The sequence below is a fragment of the Lemur catta genome, chromosome 18, assembly GCF_020740605.2.
Source record: "Lemur catta isolate mLemCat1 chromosome 18, mLemCat1.pri, whole genome shotgun sequence".
In the NCBI taxonomy this organism is placed as follows: domain Eukaryota; kingdom Metazoa; phylum Chordata; class Mammalia; order Primates; family Lemuridae; genus Lemur; species Lemur catta.
The window spans coordinates 31,608,349-31,626,407 of record NC_059145.1 but is presented as its reverse complement, the minus strand read 5'-3'; the positions used below and the strand labels follow the sequence as shown (position 1 = coordinate 31,626,407).

The following is an 18,059-nucleotide window of genomic DNA, read 5'->3' as shown; positions in this document are numbered from 1 at the left end:
AATGTACAGTACCAAGAATAAACTCTAATGTAAACTATGTAGGTGGGGTGATAGTGATGTCTCAATGCAGGTTCATCAACTGCAACAAATGCACCGCTCTGGTATGGATGCTCACAGAGGGGGAGGCTTATGCATGTATGAGGACAAGGGGTATATGAAAACTCCATGTACTGTCCACTTAATTTTGGTGTGAACCTAAAACTGCTCAAAAAACAAAGTCTATTTAAAAAAAAGTTGTGCATATCTGAGCCACATGATACACTATGATTACATTTTTTTCTTGTACAACTTTTTGTTTTCTTGAAGTTGATCATTGCTTTTTGTCATCAGTTTTCTATATTCTGAACATTAATTCTTCCAAACTCCCCATTACCACTGTAAAATCACAATCAATTTTATTCTTCATGTTCAAACACATCATACTCTATCAGACACATTTTTTTCCTGGAGACTTTCCTCCTGAAAGCTGCCATTTTTATGCTGAACTCTGGACTGACTGCTCTCTAGATGAGCTGCACAAACTTCACCCTTTGAATTCCTTTGGCCTTAATTCTGGAAATTCCCTTTGGCTTTTTTTTTTTTTTCTTGAAAACTTTACATTTTTGGAAGAGATTCTCTCTTTGCTTTTCTCCTGGATGAAATCCTTTATTTCTTGGATCCTATATACTCCTTTCTCTTAATCTACTCTTTCATTTTCGTGGAGAATATCTTCCAGTTTTCTTCTGAGAAAGGACATAAATAAATAAATTTTTGAGACCTTGCATCTTCATTCTGCACTCATTTGATTGTGAGATTGTATGAGTCCAAAATTTTAGGTTGAAAATAATTTTTCCTTACATTTTTTTTTAGTGTCCTCCTTTTTGTGGAATCCTCAGACTTTTGAAGGTAGAATTTCAAGGTCAATTAATACATGAGTCGATTAATAAAATGTGGTATATGTATACCATAGAGTTCTACTCAGCCACAAAAAACAATGGTGATATAGCACCTCTTGTATTATTCTGGATAGAGCTGGAACCCATTCTACTAAGTGAAGTATCCCAAGAATGGAAAAAGAAGCACCACTTGTTCAACTTATATAAAGATAAAAATGGGTAAAATTAATCTGTTAGAAGGCAGGATAGAGGTTACCTTTAAGGAGAAGGGAGAAGGTCATGATTAGGAGGAGACATAAGCAGGATGTCTTCTAGGATGCTCATAATGCTTGATCTGGGTAGTGGTTACAGAAATGGGCTCAATTAGTGGTAATAATTCAAGCTGCACACTTAGGGTCTGTGCATGTTTCTATATGTATATACAAAGTTTATAATATAGTAACACATAATACACCAATTAAATGTTTATTGAAGTAAAGCAAGAACAAATTATTTGTATTTCATAGATGCAGTACTTTTTCTTAACTCTGAGAAAAAAAATACATTCCTTACCATGTCTATTTCCCTTTTTTTTTTTTTTAGTTAGTTTTGGTGTCTGTCTATCATGTACCTGATGTACTTGTGTTCAGAAACTCTCTGGTTCAGTTTCTCCAGAGACCAAATCTCCTGTGGCTTGCTTATATGGAGTTAGGGCAGAAAGCTGGAGTCCTCCTACAGCAAGTGACACAGAATTTTATCTCTCTGCTTTTAGCCCCTGTCCTTACCCAGGCCTTGGTAGTACCTAGGGCTGCCAATTCTTGAGCTTCTGAAACTCACTGGCCACCGAAAGGTTTCAGCTTTCTTTGCTCTTCTAAGTCATTTCTTAATCTTAAAAAATTTACAAACATCTTTTGTCTGTCTGATGTCTCCTCTCCTGTACTCTTTATCCCAGTGGGTTGACATCTTTTTTATTCCTATAATTTTGGTGAGGCTTGAGGAAGAATCAAAGATTAAAATATGCATTTAATTTGCCATGTTTGATCTACTTTTTTCTTTACATTTATTTTAAAATATTAGTTTATGATTCACCTCCTATGATTTGATGTACAGTGCACAGATATGTCTAGAAATTTTGAGGCTTTTTATTAGCCATGTGCCATTTTTAAAACGAAATCTTTTACTTTCTCATATACCCCTTAAGTGGTACATAAGATGAGAGAGCAGCCACATTTGCTGGCGTGTGATCTCTTTGGAGAGCTGTTAATACACTGTTGTGTTTTATTATCAAATTAAATTTATCGGCACAGTGTCCTGTTCCACAGAGTGAGCCACATAAGGGTTTCTCAGACACCCAGATGGAGAACAAATCTAAAGTCTAGATACAAATTTCTAAGAAATCACCTTTGACATCTTATGTGCAGCCCTGCTTCCTAGGGTTCTAGAAGAACTGATTTTTTTTAAAAATAATCAAAAGGAAGCATTAGTGTTCTTTCAATACTTTTGGTTATTTACAACCATCTTAGCAGTATGGTGTGCTGCCTTATGAATCCTAGATGGCTAAGTTACCTGCAGAGTATATTTATAAATCAAATTATGAATAGTAAATATATATATTTCTAGTCCCTCTAGAAATTACATGAGGAAGAACTCAACTGTTTTTCCATTTTAACATGATCACTAGAAAATTAATATGATTTCTCCTACATGACTTCATGAAACGTACACAGAGTAATAATATCGTATAGCAGAAAATTGTAGAGCTTTTTGGATGCCCAATACCTTTTGTACACCCTTCCTAATTTGGTGACTTTCCTGCACAATGAGACCTGCCTCCCTAGTCAGGAATTAGATATTTGTTTTGGCAGCCTCCCTTGCAACATGTAACTCAGGTTCCACAAATCAGACACAGCCACATCAAACTTTGCTCAGTAGAGAGAAACATGAAGAAGAATATACTTCGGGTGAGGGGGGCAGGAAAGAAAATGTCCTGCTTTCAAGGGCTGCTGAAATAGAAATCCCGAAACCTAGTGCCCAGCATTCTCATGTGACTTATGGAGTCTCTGTACAGTGGTGGTAGCTATGGGAAGATCATTCCTGGAGGAGTCTTGTGGTAGGGGCTGGATTTCTTCTTGACTATAGGCTCTAAGCCTGACTCTCTAGATATCCTTGAGACACTATGAACTGGCTAACTTCCTAAAGTAAATTCCTTTTCTTTTTTAATCACTTAAAAAGGATTCTGTTGTTTGCAACTAGTGTTACCATAAACAAAAACAACCACAAAAAGAAAACCTAATACATTTTGTGATATTCAGCTACAGTAAACACAAACATTTGATCCAGAATATGACTGTGGACAAATTTATATTAGGAGACATAAAGTCAAACTGCTACCACACACCCATGCTATCCCCAAAGCGTGGCTAATTTAAAAAACACACCAGAGAATTTAAAAATCTTGATAGCAACTTGTACATACCATCTTTATCAGCAGTGTCTTGAGGCTTTGATTTTAAGGTGAAGATCTTCCGTAGCTTACAGTTAGCTGAGACAACAATTCCATCCAATGACTGGAAAACTGCCCCCTTGAATATTTCACTGGTGAACGCTACTAAGTCAATGCATAGATTGCACCACTAAAATAGAAAGATGCAAGAAGAGTAAGTGCCTTCCATAATCACATAGGTGTATAAACCATCTCCATGTTGGAAGTCTAGAGAGTTGAGGCAGTTATCTGGATCAACGGCCTCAAACTAATTTTCCCCCTGGCAAATCTATTTGTTTTGGATTAAATTTTCTTAAAAATTAACTTGATTCTTCTAAAGAAATCACCACAATCTAAACTACATACTGGTCACCTGATTACAGAGTTCCCATCATGAGACAAGGCTATGACAACTTTGGTAAATAACTCTGTATCTGTAGGCAGTTTGCCTGAGGGAAGGTAATTGCAGGTGCGTTAGACCACTTAAATCTTGAAAATCAGGGATAAGTAGCCAATTGTTGCTTCAAGGGGACTAATTTGATCACAATTAGCCATTCATATTTGTTAAAAAAAACTCATGGAGGAAATTAGAAGCTGGGTTTAAATTATGGCCAGCACTGTCTACTTATAACCAATTAACCTATTGTACAGAAATAGATTCTTCTAAAGAATTTGTAATTATGTCTGGTATTTGCCAGTTTTTAAAGCACTCTTACAGGGACTAATTTCTGCCCATTAAACAATTAGACCCCCTCAATACTTCATCAAGTGAATTCTCTAAATGGTATGAGTTAAAGAAAGGGAAAAAATAGTCATTTAGCAAGAAATTAAGACATATTTAAGACTGCAGGACAAAAGCAGACAAAAGAATTTTCAAAATTAAAAGAAAACAGCATTAAAATTGTATTTGCTTCTTTTAAAATATCAGGCTCTTTCATTATTTGTTTAGAAGCAAAGTTTATATAAGGTCCATTATGTAATTTTTTCTAAAGGCAAACCTTTTTTATCTAGAAATGTTGATTTTAGCATGGAGGTGAACCTGAGGTGGTTTCCATAGTAGAACAGCAAAAGACATAGCAGTAAATTATTGATTAAATACATGGAAGATTATTTTCTGTGTAGATATCTCAACAGTAAAATTATATTTCTAGGCCATGGAGATGCTCTAGTCTTTTGTGAAGGGAGCTTGGCATCAGCAAAGGTAGCAGTAGGACTGAGTGTCAGGTAATAATGAGATGTGATTGACAGTAGAATGGTGAGCAGTGGGGAGGAGTAGGAAGTACTGTGGGATGGCCAGTGAGGCCAGGTTCTAGGGCAGCTGGAAGAGCAAGATTCAAGAGGGTAAAGCAGTCCTGTGATTCTTGAAAGAAGAATGTGCAAAAGCAGAGTATTGGGAAGTTTGGACTAACCCTGATGCGGGAATAATACGGGGTGGAAGAGAGCATTGATGGGGGGCAGGGTGCAAGGCTGAGGCAGAATAGAGAGCACCAAGGCACAGAAAGACTAGTTTGGTCACTGTCAGTCATCTAAGCACAAAATGAGGAGGGCTAGCTAGAAAGGCTGACTCAGGAAATGGAATATAAGGGCCAAATCCAGTACATATGCCACATAGGGTGAAGCACCATTATATGGTTCCTATTCTTAAAAGACTTCACACCATACCCCAATCCCAACCATTCAGCTGGTTCATCCCTCAGCGAAACCATTCACCCATTCTTCCCCACACATGTTAAGCACTGGCAGGTGTCACACACTGGGCTTGGCTCCAAGGATACAGAGAGGAATAAGCTAGTCCTTCCAGTCTGGGAAGGGAGGCAGACATGGTGCATTTACTTAATACAGTTACTACACAGGGGGTTCATGGTAGGGCATTGGCAGGTTTAGAAAAGCCTTCTTTGAAAAACCATTTTAAAAATTTTATCATGGTATTATATGCAAATTAAGCCAAACAGTGCCAAAAGTTTCATTCAAAATATAGTTAATTTGTCATTCCTCCTCTCATCTGATCATACTGCCAACTTGTTTCTTCTCTCTGTATTTTTAAGTAATATCTCTTGATTCATCAATTTTAGACCCTACTTACTGACTTTCTATCATGATAGATAAGACTTTTAGGTAGTGTACATACCCTACTTCCCCCACATCCCCCTCCCTGGATAATTATCTTTCATTTACTCTCTTTTTCCCTTAAAATCCACATCCAGTGTTTTCTTTATTGTGACTATGTAAATATCGTGTATGGTTGAGCCAATTGGTGTTCTTTGATTACCTTTCCTTTCCTTATACAACTTTTAAAATATTTTTACAGTTAATAACTGTTTTTTAAATTATCTGCTTTATTTTCTTTCCCCACATCTAGGAAAATCTTAGCGGTGACACCTGAGTTTGGTTTTGAACAACAAGTAAGTTCTCCAAGCCCAAGGAGGCATGAGAACATGCTGGTCACTTCTTCTCAAGGCCCTACACCTTTATAACCTGCTTAGATGAACTCTCTAGCTTGCTACACTGCCAGCTCTGCTTGGAATCAGTGCCGATCTCCTTCAAAAACTCTGAGGCTCAGGAAACCGTATCTTTACCCACTACACTTTTCATATCTACCACAATCATGCTGCTTTTATTCTCTCTGCCTGGAATCATGCTTCATGGAAAATACTCAACAAATAAGGGTACATATATTAATGTGTGAATGACTACATGAAGCCATGTATATAAATACATACCCATACACATATGTTCACTCTTTCATTTTGTAATCATTCAACAATTAAATGTCTGAGAACTGATAACTTTACTTAATGAATCCATTTCTTGGGAGTACAGACAGGGGTGGTTTCAGAAAAAGATGGGAAAAACTTTCCTAAATCCCCCTTGGCTAAAGGAAATAGAAATTATTTTTTGGTTTAGCTGCTATTTATAAGGCTTCCAATTTTCATAAGCTTCAACGAATAACTCATTATTCATATAAATGCTGTGACATATTTTCTGAAGTTTTGGAAAAGAGCATAAAGTCTCTACTACCAACAGGTGGATTATGTGAATTACAGTTGAACTTTAAAAATATTATTTTCATTATTCTTGCTGATGTCCACTCTTGAAAATCCATTTTTTGACATTTTTCTTGATCTCTAGTCACTTTATTTCTATGTGTAACTCTAGTCTAGTGGGGAACAACTCCTGAAATAAAATATTCATATGTACCAGAAACACAGTAATATGAAAGACAGTTCCGTTTAGTTTGTTGCTCAGATTAATAAGTGAGTTTGTTTTTTATTTCCAATATGGGATTTTGCATAAAGGAATTGACTGGTGAAAGGTTACAGAATGATTCAAAGCATGAATTTTTAGTTTTTAGTGACTTATATCTTGGAATATGACTTTATTATACTATTGAAAGGACTGCATATTCTCTCACACACACATTCAAGAACAATAACAAGTTCTTAGTTGTCTCAATATTTTTGAATCAATATTTTTGATTCCCTATGCCCCCATTTTCTGCCCTTACTATAAAAAGGATCTCAAGAAAATTAGTTTAATTTTGCCGGTGTGGAAAGAGTTGAGTTACTAACAATGCAAGGCTCTAGCAGGCATTGTCCTTCCAAAAGGAAATGACAAACAAGAAACCACAATTTCATAACCCATCAATCCTAAAGCACACCTTTTCCTAGAATTTTAGAATCTCATTCTATTTTCATGCTCCTATACTATTATATACAAAAACTAGAGTTTTAAGGTGTTTACGCTTGTGCCTTTAAAAATAACTTTTCACTTTAGTTTTAATTTATCAATAGGAAATCAGTTTACAATTACCTTATTAATCTCTATCATCACACTGTGTTTAGTAAGTGGTATAAGAAGATTGCAGTTGTAATTGTATATTCGTGTGGTTAGAAGAAGCAATTACCTACTACTATTGTATGAAAAACTATTTCCTTAGGAAAAGAAAATCATGACAAATCCTTCCATGGAGAGGAAGAGATGAGGGCAGTTGGGGCTGCCAGAGTTGCCAGAGGTAGCTCTTGGCTGGACCAAGGAAGGGCAAGTTCCTTTGTAGAAGTATCATCACTATACCTCTTCAGCAATCCATGACTACCTCTCAATTTCTACGCATATCAAGCAAGCTATCTCTTCCTGAGATAGCAGTTCGATTGTTCTGCTAATCCTCAAGTTACGCTTTCACTATGACCTCTGAAATTTTTACTTGTGAAAAGTACTTAAATTCTCCATACTTTTCTAATGGTCCTATACACCTTACCTTAACTGAAACCTAGCTTTTCTCTGAGATATTACTTCCCTCTTCAACTCTGGACTTGAAGTTTACTTATGGAGTTCATTTGTGCTTCTATAGCCTTCTATTTTGAAGTCAAGGGGCTGGGTGGCATTGGGAAATGGTTTGCCTTTCTTTTTCTTTATTTCGAAATATTAAGGGGTACAAGTGTTTTTGTTACATGGATGAATTGTATAATGCTGAAGTCAGGGTTTTTAGTGTGCCCATCACCAGGATAGTGTACATTGTACCTGATAGGTAAATTTTTATCTCTCACCCCTTCTTAGTTTCCAATGTCATTTACATCACTTTATGACTGTGTATACCACTTGTTTAGCTCTCAGTGATTAGTGAGAACATGTGGTGTTTGTTTTTCCATTCCTGAAATACTTCACTAAGGATAACGGTCTCTAGTTCCATATCACATTTTCTTTATCCACTCATCAGTTGATGGGCATTTAGGTTGATTCCATATCTTTGCAATTGTGAATTGTGCACAATAAACACTTGGGTGCAGGTGTCTTTTTGACATAATGACTTCTTTTCCTTTGGATAGATACCCAGTAGTGAGATTGCTGGATTGACTTTCCTTTTCCCTAATCTCTTCAACACCCTTATTAGACTGACAGGTGAGTAGGGAGAGAAAAACAGATATTTTAAAATGCTATTCACATAGATGAGATGAAAATACTTACAAAATTTCAAACAAGTACCATAAACATTATAGTGATTTCATTAAGAGACATTCTCTAATTGTACCTTGTATGCATCTCTAAATGACCTTGTGTTTGAATATATCTGCCTCTTCCATTCCCTTCTCATTCAATGACACTCAAGAAATTAAATAATACTAAAAACTCAGAACTTCTAAATCATTGGCTCCATGGGCAAAATGATCTTTGAGGGGAAGTTTTAAAAACATTATGCCAGACCTCCAGTTTGTAATAAAAGCTATAACATATTCCATCAGAGTTGTGGTTTAGGAAGGTACAGCTCCTAAGAGTAATTTTATCCATTTAAATGACAAACACTGGGTATTTGAGTGGTAAAGGTTATAATAAAAGATTTTGGCATTGTAATTTATAATAACACTTTGTTATATCTCCAATGAATGATTTATTCTGAATGATTTCTCATAATTGAACTTTCTATTCAAATGGAATTAAACTTACGGTACATTAACACACACTTTGGTAGCAAGACATTGATGTTCATCTAACATTATCACCAACTAATTGAAATTATGTTAAAGATGAAATAAGATTGATTCCAGTAAGTCTTGACTAAGTGGGTACTTCTATTGTTTAATCTGATGGATATTAATTTTTAAAATTGTTCTTGCCATTGAAAACTCAAGTTGAAAGTATAAATTATTATAATTTAAATGTTAAAGTGAATCTTCATAGTTAAAAATAACATGAAAAATAAAATTTTTTACTTGAAAGGTTAAACATTTAAAGATAATTGGGACAGAAGTGGTCTATATTTAAATATTCATATTGGTGTGGCTATAAGAATAGTAACTTTATGTGCTGCCTCTGGCTACCTAAAATCTTTAGCTAAAGAACCAATGCAAAGTGGACCGTTACGCAATTATCCTCTGAATCAGGGATTGCCAATGAACAGCTAGAGGGCCCAGACAGAAAACTTGAGAGTGAAGCAGGAAGTGTCTGAGTGCACCTGCATACCTTGTAAGTAGAGAGGATTCAACCTCACAGGAGAGCTTACAGCTTCTTAAAGTGTGCCATCGCCACTCAGCTCAGCCAATATGCACCTTCAAAAATCTCAATCTGAATGTCTCACAGTTTTATTTTTCTCACCCATACTCTGTAAGTGAGGTTCTATCTAAAATGCAAATATGACCACGTTACCCTTGCTGTAAGGATGAAGTCCAGGCTCCCGGGATAGAAAGACAAGGCCTGTCAAGAGGTTTCCTCTCTTCTCTCTCCAGCCTTTTCTGCTTCTCACTATTGTGGTCTCTCTTCAGCAACACTAGGTATATCTAGACTTGCCTGCATACCCCATGCTTAAACTGGTTAACTCTTTCTCAACCTTCAAGGCTCCCTTACTACTAACCCACAGTTCACAGTGGTTCTCACTCTCACACCATGTACTGCATTACAAGGAAAAGGTCTGTTTATGTATGTCTTAGGTCATCTGACTAGAACTTTCTGATGTTGCTTCACATCCATTCCTCTATGGCCCCCACCCCAGTCCTCAGTAACTCTAATCTGGATTCTTACAAATGGTCTCCTTGCCTCCACTTTCTACCCTCTCCAAGTCATGGCAAATATCACTGCCAGATTAATCTTCCCAAAGCACAGAACTGACTATGTATTTCTCCCCCAGTCCAAATGCTTTAATGGCTTCCTTTTCTCTACCACGGCGGTTCCCAAAGAGTGGAACACACACCATTTACGAAATGATTTTATATGGTACATGGGAGTGGCATTACATGACTGGACCACAGAACAGAAATATCCCTTTATCAGTTTTCTTTCAGTTCTAACTATGCCAGGGAGAAAGCTTGAACATGAATCTAATCCTTGATAAACTCTTTTTAACAAACAGTAGGCCACAGCACAGAGCCTTAAACAAGAAACAGTATCTAGCTGGGCTGTAAAGTATTGCCTTGTTTTCAGTATGTTTATTTTTACATTTTATTTTTGGAAAATTACACTGTTTTTATATTCATAAGAGTGGTATAAAGTTTTCTTTCAAGATAAATTTTACCAAAAAAAAAAAAGAGTTGATTTAAAGGAAAGTATTAAGTACATACTAGAACAGGTAGTTCACAAACATGGTACTGAGAATAAATAGTATTGAAATGCCTAAAGTTTGAGAAATACTAGTCAGTCAAATTAGGCCCTTTAGAGATTACACCAATAAGCATAAAATCTCCAAATCTATATCAGGCTGTTGTGTTATAAGACAGATGTTTCCTTAAGGTTGTTTTTTAATCTAGCAACAATGATTAATCAGAATCTCTGTTCTCCAAAGATGTACCACTTTCCAGCCTCCATGCTTTTGCCCATGCTGTTCCTTCTGCTTGGAATATTCAGCTTCCTATCTCTCCCTGTTAAAAATTGTACAGTCCAAGCTTAGGCAACATAGCAAGATCCCATCTCTACAAAAAATGATAAAAAAAATTAGCCAGGCATAGTGGCATCTGCCTGTAGTTCCAGCTACTCAGGATGGTGAGGCAGCAGGATGGCTTGAGCCCAGGAGTTCGGGTTACAGTGAGCTATGATAAGACCACTGCACTCCAGTGTGGGTGACAGAGCAAGATCTTAAAAAAAACCTATAGTCCTTCAAAGTCCACGCTAAGTGTTATGGCTCTCATGAAGCCTTTCCTCACCCTGATAGATTTCTTTCCCTTTCATACTACCAATAGCACTTTCTCTCTCCACTGTGTTTCCTATTACAGTTTTGGTGATATTATCAATTCAAATAATTACGTTCTTCCACTTAGATTTTAAGCTTTTTCAAGAGAGGGGAAGGAAGACCATGACTTTTATTCATTTTTTATACCACAATAGTCCTTAACAAAGTGCCTCTAACATGGAGCAAGCCCATAATTAATATTTGCTGAGTTGATTTTAATATTTCTGGCAACATTCATGTAATACTTACAATTTTGCGTTTGATCATGAAGAGTGGGATTTTTGCATGAAGAGGGGTTGAGGATAGTTCCTTATGGACCGTTGATAAATACAATCTTCTTTTGATGTTTCCTAAATCAGTAATTCTGAAAAAAGAGACAGGAGAGAAGAGAGAAAGATTTTCATCAATTTAATAACCACTTCTTTGGGTAATCATCAAAATGATATAATTTATCATATAGACCCTTTCCAGCAGGGAGATCAAACACAGAATTTAAGAATTGCCTTTTTCTTTCAAGAAGTAATAAAATTTCCTCCTTAAATTCAAAGTGCTCATAAGCCTGAATGTATAAATTTACTTAATATGCTAATTTATTTCAGTACTCTACACTAGATTTCCACAGTCCTCTAGTCTACGAACAAATTCAATTTGTATGAACTGAGAAACTGCTAACCTTTAATAACCATGCTTGTTCCAGCCCCTTAAGCTTGTGTTATCTTGGGACACACTGTCACCTACTAAATAGGAAAACATTATGGGTTTCTTTCCCTAAAAATGCACCTGTCATTTTATATAGGCGCTTAGTCTGCTTAGAGACAGACACAAAACACTGACAGTCGGTTTCACTTCCTAAGCACATATCTTCCAAACAGAATTATAATACACAACTTTATTGCTAACTATTCAGGTCAACCCACAGTGATACCAAGGACACTGAATTTGAACATCTTTAATAGATTTAGACCACAGCCATGATCACAAAGATTAGGTTTGCTTCAAATTGATAGAGGCTCATTTTTATGTTCTGCTTCCTTTAGGTCTCAGAGGTAACAGAGCAGGCTTAAAATCTCCAAACCTGTCTCAGGCTACTATATTGTAGAATTGATGCTTCCTTAAAAACTGTCTTTTTACCTGAGAATAAATGACTTTTTCCCCATTTTTTAGCAACTTTGTCTAAATGTACTGCAATGCTAATTTTCTACAATTAGCAATCCCCTAAGGAGATATTTCATTCAAATACAGTGTTGTCAATATTTATAGTGTAATTAACTATTTTTAAAATCAACATAGCCTTTTCTATGGCTTTTCCATGCCTCTTCCTCCCCACTTTTCTAATCTCATTATTGGCTCCCTCTAAAATACTCTACATATCGTGCTGTGGAAAAACCATCATTAAACAATGTTATGAATAATACAGTAAAACTTAGGTGAGATGATTTCAGAGTATGCCCCTGGCCTAAACGTTCTACCCTACCTGCACTAAATGATACCATAAATTCATTTATAAAAGCAATACAGCCTATCAATCCATAAGTCAGTGCTAAGGTTTAAAATGCAAAAGTATTAACACTATTGCAGTATTATACTTTGATATATAAGTAAATGTGTTATCACATTTACCCTAAGGCAATGACTTTACAGTGGGGTGAGCACATAGGGAAGAGGGTAGTATGCCACCATCCACTGAAGTGCAGGAATAAAACATTAGAACTCTCATGTCATCCTCTTAAAATATTTTTGTGCATGTTTTACTATATAGTAAGTACAGCAACATATTTATATATTTTCAAAATAAATACATGTACCTATGTGGTAGGTGTGCACAAATATTTTACCAATGGAGTACAGGATCAAATATGTTTAGAAAACATTGTCATCAGGGATGCTATTAGGTCTCTTCTGCAAAAAGTTGTAATGAGGAAACAAAAGGAAAGACTACAAGGATTCTGTAAAGGAAAAGGGAACAAAAAGAGGGGCTGTATTAACCAGAAAACTCATCTGTGACACAATTTTATTAAAGGATTGCTGTGTTTGTAGGGATAAGACTATATAATTTTTATCTAAATTGTTAAGGATCAAACTACAGACAGAAATGAATGAGTATACTCTCACTTCATTGGCATATAGAACTATAGGAACATTCATTCATTCATTCATTCATACATTCAACAAATATTGAGCCAGGCAATATGCTGGGAATACATCATGGATACAATGACAGAAAGGACAAAGTCTTTATCCTCCTGGAGCTTCTATTCTAGTGGGAAAGGCAGGTGAAAAAAGTATAAAGAGACAAATTAAATACAAGTTATCCTAAATGCAATAAAGGAAACAAGAGATTGAACTAGGAAACATCAAGAAATGACCTACTTCAGAGAGTAGAGCCAGCAAGGCTAGGACCTAGTAGATAAGGGGGGGACCCGAGGTAAAAGGGGTAGGCAAGGGCCAAATCATGCAGGATCTTTACGCCAAGGTAAGGAGTTCATAAATTTATTGTTCACGATAGGAAGCTGTCGCGGGCCCCAGATTCTACCCTACATGATGAATGGATATTATAAAAATAGTTATGATATCTTTTATTTCTTCCTTGGGGTAAAATTTGTGCAACTGAAATGTACATATTTTAGTATACAGTTTCATATGTTTTGATATATATATACATCCATGTAATTTCCACCCCAATCAAAATATAGCACATGCCCATCACCCTAGAAAGTTTGCTCCTGGACCCCTCTGGTCAATCCTAACTCCACGGCTATCACTCTTCTGATTTCTATCACTGCAGGTAAGTTTTGTCTGTTCTTGAATTTCCTATAAATGGAATGACATGGAATACACTTTTTTTGTGATTGGTTTCTTTCACTTAATGTGACATTTTTGAGATTCATCCATGTTATGGCATGTATCAATAGTTTTTTTTTTTTTGAAGGAATCTTAGAAAGCATGTTTTTATTTGCAAAGTGATTTTGAAATACAGCAAACCCTTCGTGTCCATAGGTTCCATATCCCTGGATTCAACCAGCTGCAGATCAAAAATATTCAGGAAAAAAAAAGGATAGGTTTGTTTGTACCGAGTATGTATGGACTTATTCTGCCCTCCACAGCAGCACAGCTTAACCTCTTACTATCAGTCACTTAGAACCACAGTCGTCCTTGGTATCCCGGAGGGATTGGCTCCAGGCCCCTCTCCCATACCAAAATCCACGCATGCTCCAAGTCCCTGACATAAAATTGCATAGTATTTGCATATAACCTACATGCATCATTCCTCATACTTTAAATCATCTCTAGATTAATTATGATACCTAATACAATATAAATTCTATGTAAATAGCTGTTATCCCATATTCTTTAGGAAATAGTTCTTTTATTTTCCCACTGGTGAATCTTGTATGGATAAGACAACAATTTATAACATCTCTCTTCCTGTTGATGGACATTTTGAGTTGCTTCTAGTTTTCGTTTCTTATGAATAAAACCTGTATGAACATGCTTGTAGCATCTTTTTTAGGATATGTATTTTCATTTTCTTGAACAATAACTAGGAATGGGATTGCTGAGTGGGGGGAGATATTTGTATAACCTCATAAAAATAGCTCTTCAACGTGGTTGCAGTGGTTCCACACTCTCACTTACTTTTTGTGTTATTGGACTTTTAAATTTTAGCCAATTTTAGTAGGCATGAAATGGATATCACTATGATTTTATTTGCATTTTCCTTATGACCAATGACACCGAGTACTTTCAGATGTATTTACTGGTATATCTCCTTTTGTGAAGTATCTGTTAAGTCTTTTGCTCAATCTTTATTAGGTTGCTTTCTTATAATTGCAACAGTTCTTTATATATTTTGGAGACCTGTTCTATGACTGATACACATATTGTGAATATTTCTTCCCTATTTTCTTAATGGTATCTTTCAAAACTTTTATTTTTAAATAATTTCCAACTTATGGAAAATATCAAAAATAGTACATAAAAGACACATATATCCTTTGTACAGATGGGCTGATGCAGATGCTTTGATTATCAGTTTAATTTTCATGAAGTCCAGTTTATCATTATTTATACTGGTGCTTCCTGTGTCTTAAAAAATCCTTGCCTAGCCTAAAGTTGCAAAAATACTTTCCTATGTTTCCTTCTGTATCGTTATAGTTTCAGTTTTTACATTTAGTCAATGATCTGTCCAAATTAGTTTCTGTGTGTTGTGTGAGGTAGGTGGTGAAGTTCTTTCCTTTATGTTTATCCAGCTGTCCCAGCACCATTTATTAAAGACTTTCCTTCCCCCATTGAAATGCCTTGGTACCCTGTTGAAAATCAATTGATCATATATATGTGTGTGTTAGGATCTATTCCTGGACTCTTTATCGATTCACTTTTTTCATTGATCCATTTGTCCAGCCTTATATCAATAACACATTCTTGATTACTACAGATTTATAGTAAGTCTTGGAACCAGGTAAAGAAACTCTTCAGCTTAGTTCTTTTCAAAGTTTGTTTGGCTTTTGCTTTTCTATATAGATTTTAGGATCCATTTATCATTTCTTATAAAAAAAGTTGTTGAGAGTTTAACTTGGATTATGTTGAATCTGTAGATCAATTTCAGCAGGACAACACCGACTCTTGCAATCTATTTACATGATCTATATCTCCATTTATTTAAGCCTTGTTTGATTTCTTTCATGTTTTATAGTTTTCATTTTAGAAGTCTTACACATCTTTTGTTAAATTTATTCCTACGTATTTTGTTTTCTGACACAATTGAAAATGAATTTTAAAACTTTGTTTCCCAGGAATTTGCTACTAATAGATAGAAATACAATTCATTTTTGTATATATAACTTGTCTCCTGTGACCTTGCTTAATTCACTTGTGAGTTCTAGCAGTTGTTTTGTAGATTCCTGAGGATTTTATACATAAACAATCATGTCCTCAGTGAATTCAGACTGTTTTCACTTCTGCCTTTTCCATTTTTCTACCTTTCATTTCTTGTTTGTGCTTTACTGCATTGGTTAGGACCTTCAGCACATATTAAACAGTGAGGAGAGCAGAAACGCTTGCCTTGTTCCCCATTATAGGAGGAAAGTGTTCTCTATGTCCCTATTAAGCATGATGTTAGATGTAGTTTCCTTTATCAGATTGAGAATGTTCTCATCTATTCCTAGGTTTTCTTTTTTTTTTTTAAATTATGAAAGGGTGTGAAATTTTGTCAAATGTTTTTTCTGCATTGGTTGAAATGAACCTATTGTTTTTCTCTTTTATTCTGTCTATCTGTTGAATTATAGTGGTTGATTTTCAAATGTGAAAGAAATCTTACATTCTTAGGAGTTAATTTTAATTGGGCTAGCATTTTGTTGAGGATTTTTACACCTATGTTCATGAGGAACATAGTTCTGTCATTTTCTTGTAATATCTATGTCAGGTTTTGATAACAGGGTAAGTTAACTCTATAAAATGATTTGGGAAGTGTTTCCTTTTCCTCCTCTTTTGTTGTCAGAAAGAGTTTGTTAAAAAAACGGTGCTAGTTCTTTAAATGTTAACAGAATTCACCTAACGTTTGAAGTTTTCTTTGTGGGAAGATTTTAATTGTATATCCAATTTCTTTAATAGATTGCAGGATTATCAGATTTCTAATTTTTCTTGCTTCAGTGTATTTTTCATATAAAGTTGTTGAGTTTATTGCCATAAGGCTGCTCATCTTATCCTCTTTATTATTGTTTTAACATCAGTAGGATCTGTAGTAGTATCCCCTGTCTCATTACTGACAATGATAATTTGTGACTTCTCTCTTTTTTAATTCATCAATCCTGCTATGGTGTGTCAGTTTTATCTTTCCAAAGACACAAATTTTGACTTTGTTAAATTTCTCTATTCTTTGCTTTCTATTCTATAGATTATTGATTTTATTTTTATTATTTTCTTCATTCTACTTATTTTGGGTTAAATCTGTTCTTTGTTTCCCCCTGGCTTCTTATGCAGGAAAGTTAAATCATTAATTTTAAACCTTTCTTCTTTTCTCATACAAACATTTAAAATGATAAATTTCCCTCTAACCAGTATATTAGCTACATCCCACCAATTCTGATATGTTTTATTTTAATTTCATTTGGTTTGAAATGTTTTCTATTATCACTTAGGATTTATTCTTTGAATTTTGGGTTCCTTAGAAGTATACTATTTAAATTCCAAACATACAGGTCTTTTCTATGTATTGTATTATTACTGATTTTTAATTAATTCCATTGCAGTCAGATAACATACTTTGTAAAGTTATCTTTTTTTGTTTTTTTATTTAATACGACTTACTGTATAACCTGGCATATGATTGGTGAATGGTCTGTATACACTCGAATTTGATCTTTATTTCATGTTGATGCCAACACTTTTTAAGCCTTAAAACATTAAAAACTATTTCACTTTAGTCTACTCAATACTGATCTACTTATCTACTGATTTGGGGGGGTACTCCTTTGTATTCCTGGGCAACTTTGGGACTTGGATCACAATTACCCTCTTCTGTCATTATTCTGGGTAACTTTAAATATTCACACAGACAGCAGGATTTAATCTAAACCTAAACCTTTCCACTACGACAATCAATACTTTGACTCATTGAGAGGAGACCAGGAATCTGTGGAAACTGAAAGAAAATCTTTTCCCTAAAAGGGATTTGGGACAAGATGGCTGACTGAAGACAGACACCAGCTGCCAGATCATCTCGGAATGAAGGAAAAGTTTTTAGATGAAAAAGAAAAAACAATCATAGATTGGGTATAATTCTGAGGGAAAAGTGCCAGGACCTATAGAAGAGATTCCACAGGAAGAAGTTGCAGAGCAGATATAAAGAAGCAGCAAGATACCAGCAGAGCTCAATCCCCGAGAGGTTTGGAGTCCAGCAAAAAGGCTAGGTGGAACGATTTGTTTCTCCCTCACATCTCTGGCAGTCAACAGGTTCCCGAGCTGCTGGAGAGCTTTTCTACCCTCATGAGCCTAAAAGTTGCTCCCCCGAGTGAATTGGGAGCTTCTGAGGACAAAGCACCAGGCTGGCAGCCCCCCTGGGGTGCTTCCAGTC

At 35.5% G+C, this 18,059-nt stretch overlaps 1 protein-coding gene across 6 annotated transcripts in view; it reads right to left on the bottom strand.

Annotated features, from left to right (window-relative positions):
- CFAP20DC (CFAP20 domain containing) overlaps positions 1-18,059 on the bottom strand; it is a 219,928-nt gene that overhangs the window by 128,411 nt on the left and 73,458 nt on the right. For all 6 annotated transcript variants that reach the window (XM_045530678.1, XM_045530675.1, XM_045530673.1 and 3 more), the window contains 2 exons: positions 11,237-11,351; positions 3,331-3,487 (listed from right to left, as the gene is read on the bottom strand). In XM_045530678.1, coding sequence (XP_045386634.1) covers positions 3,331-3,487; positions 11,237-11,351 — 272 coding nt within the window. The remainder of the gene's footprint in view (positions 1-3,330; positions 3,488-11,236; positions 11,352-18,059) is intronic.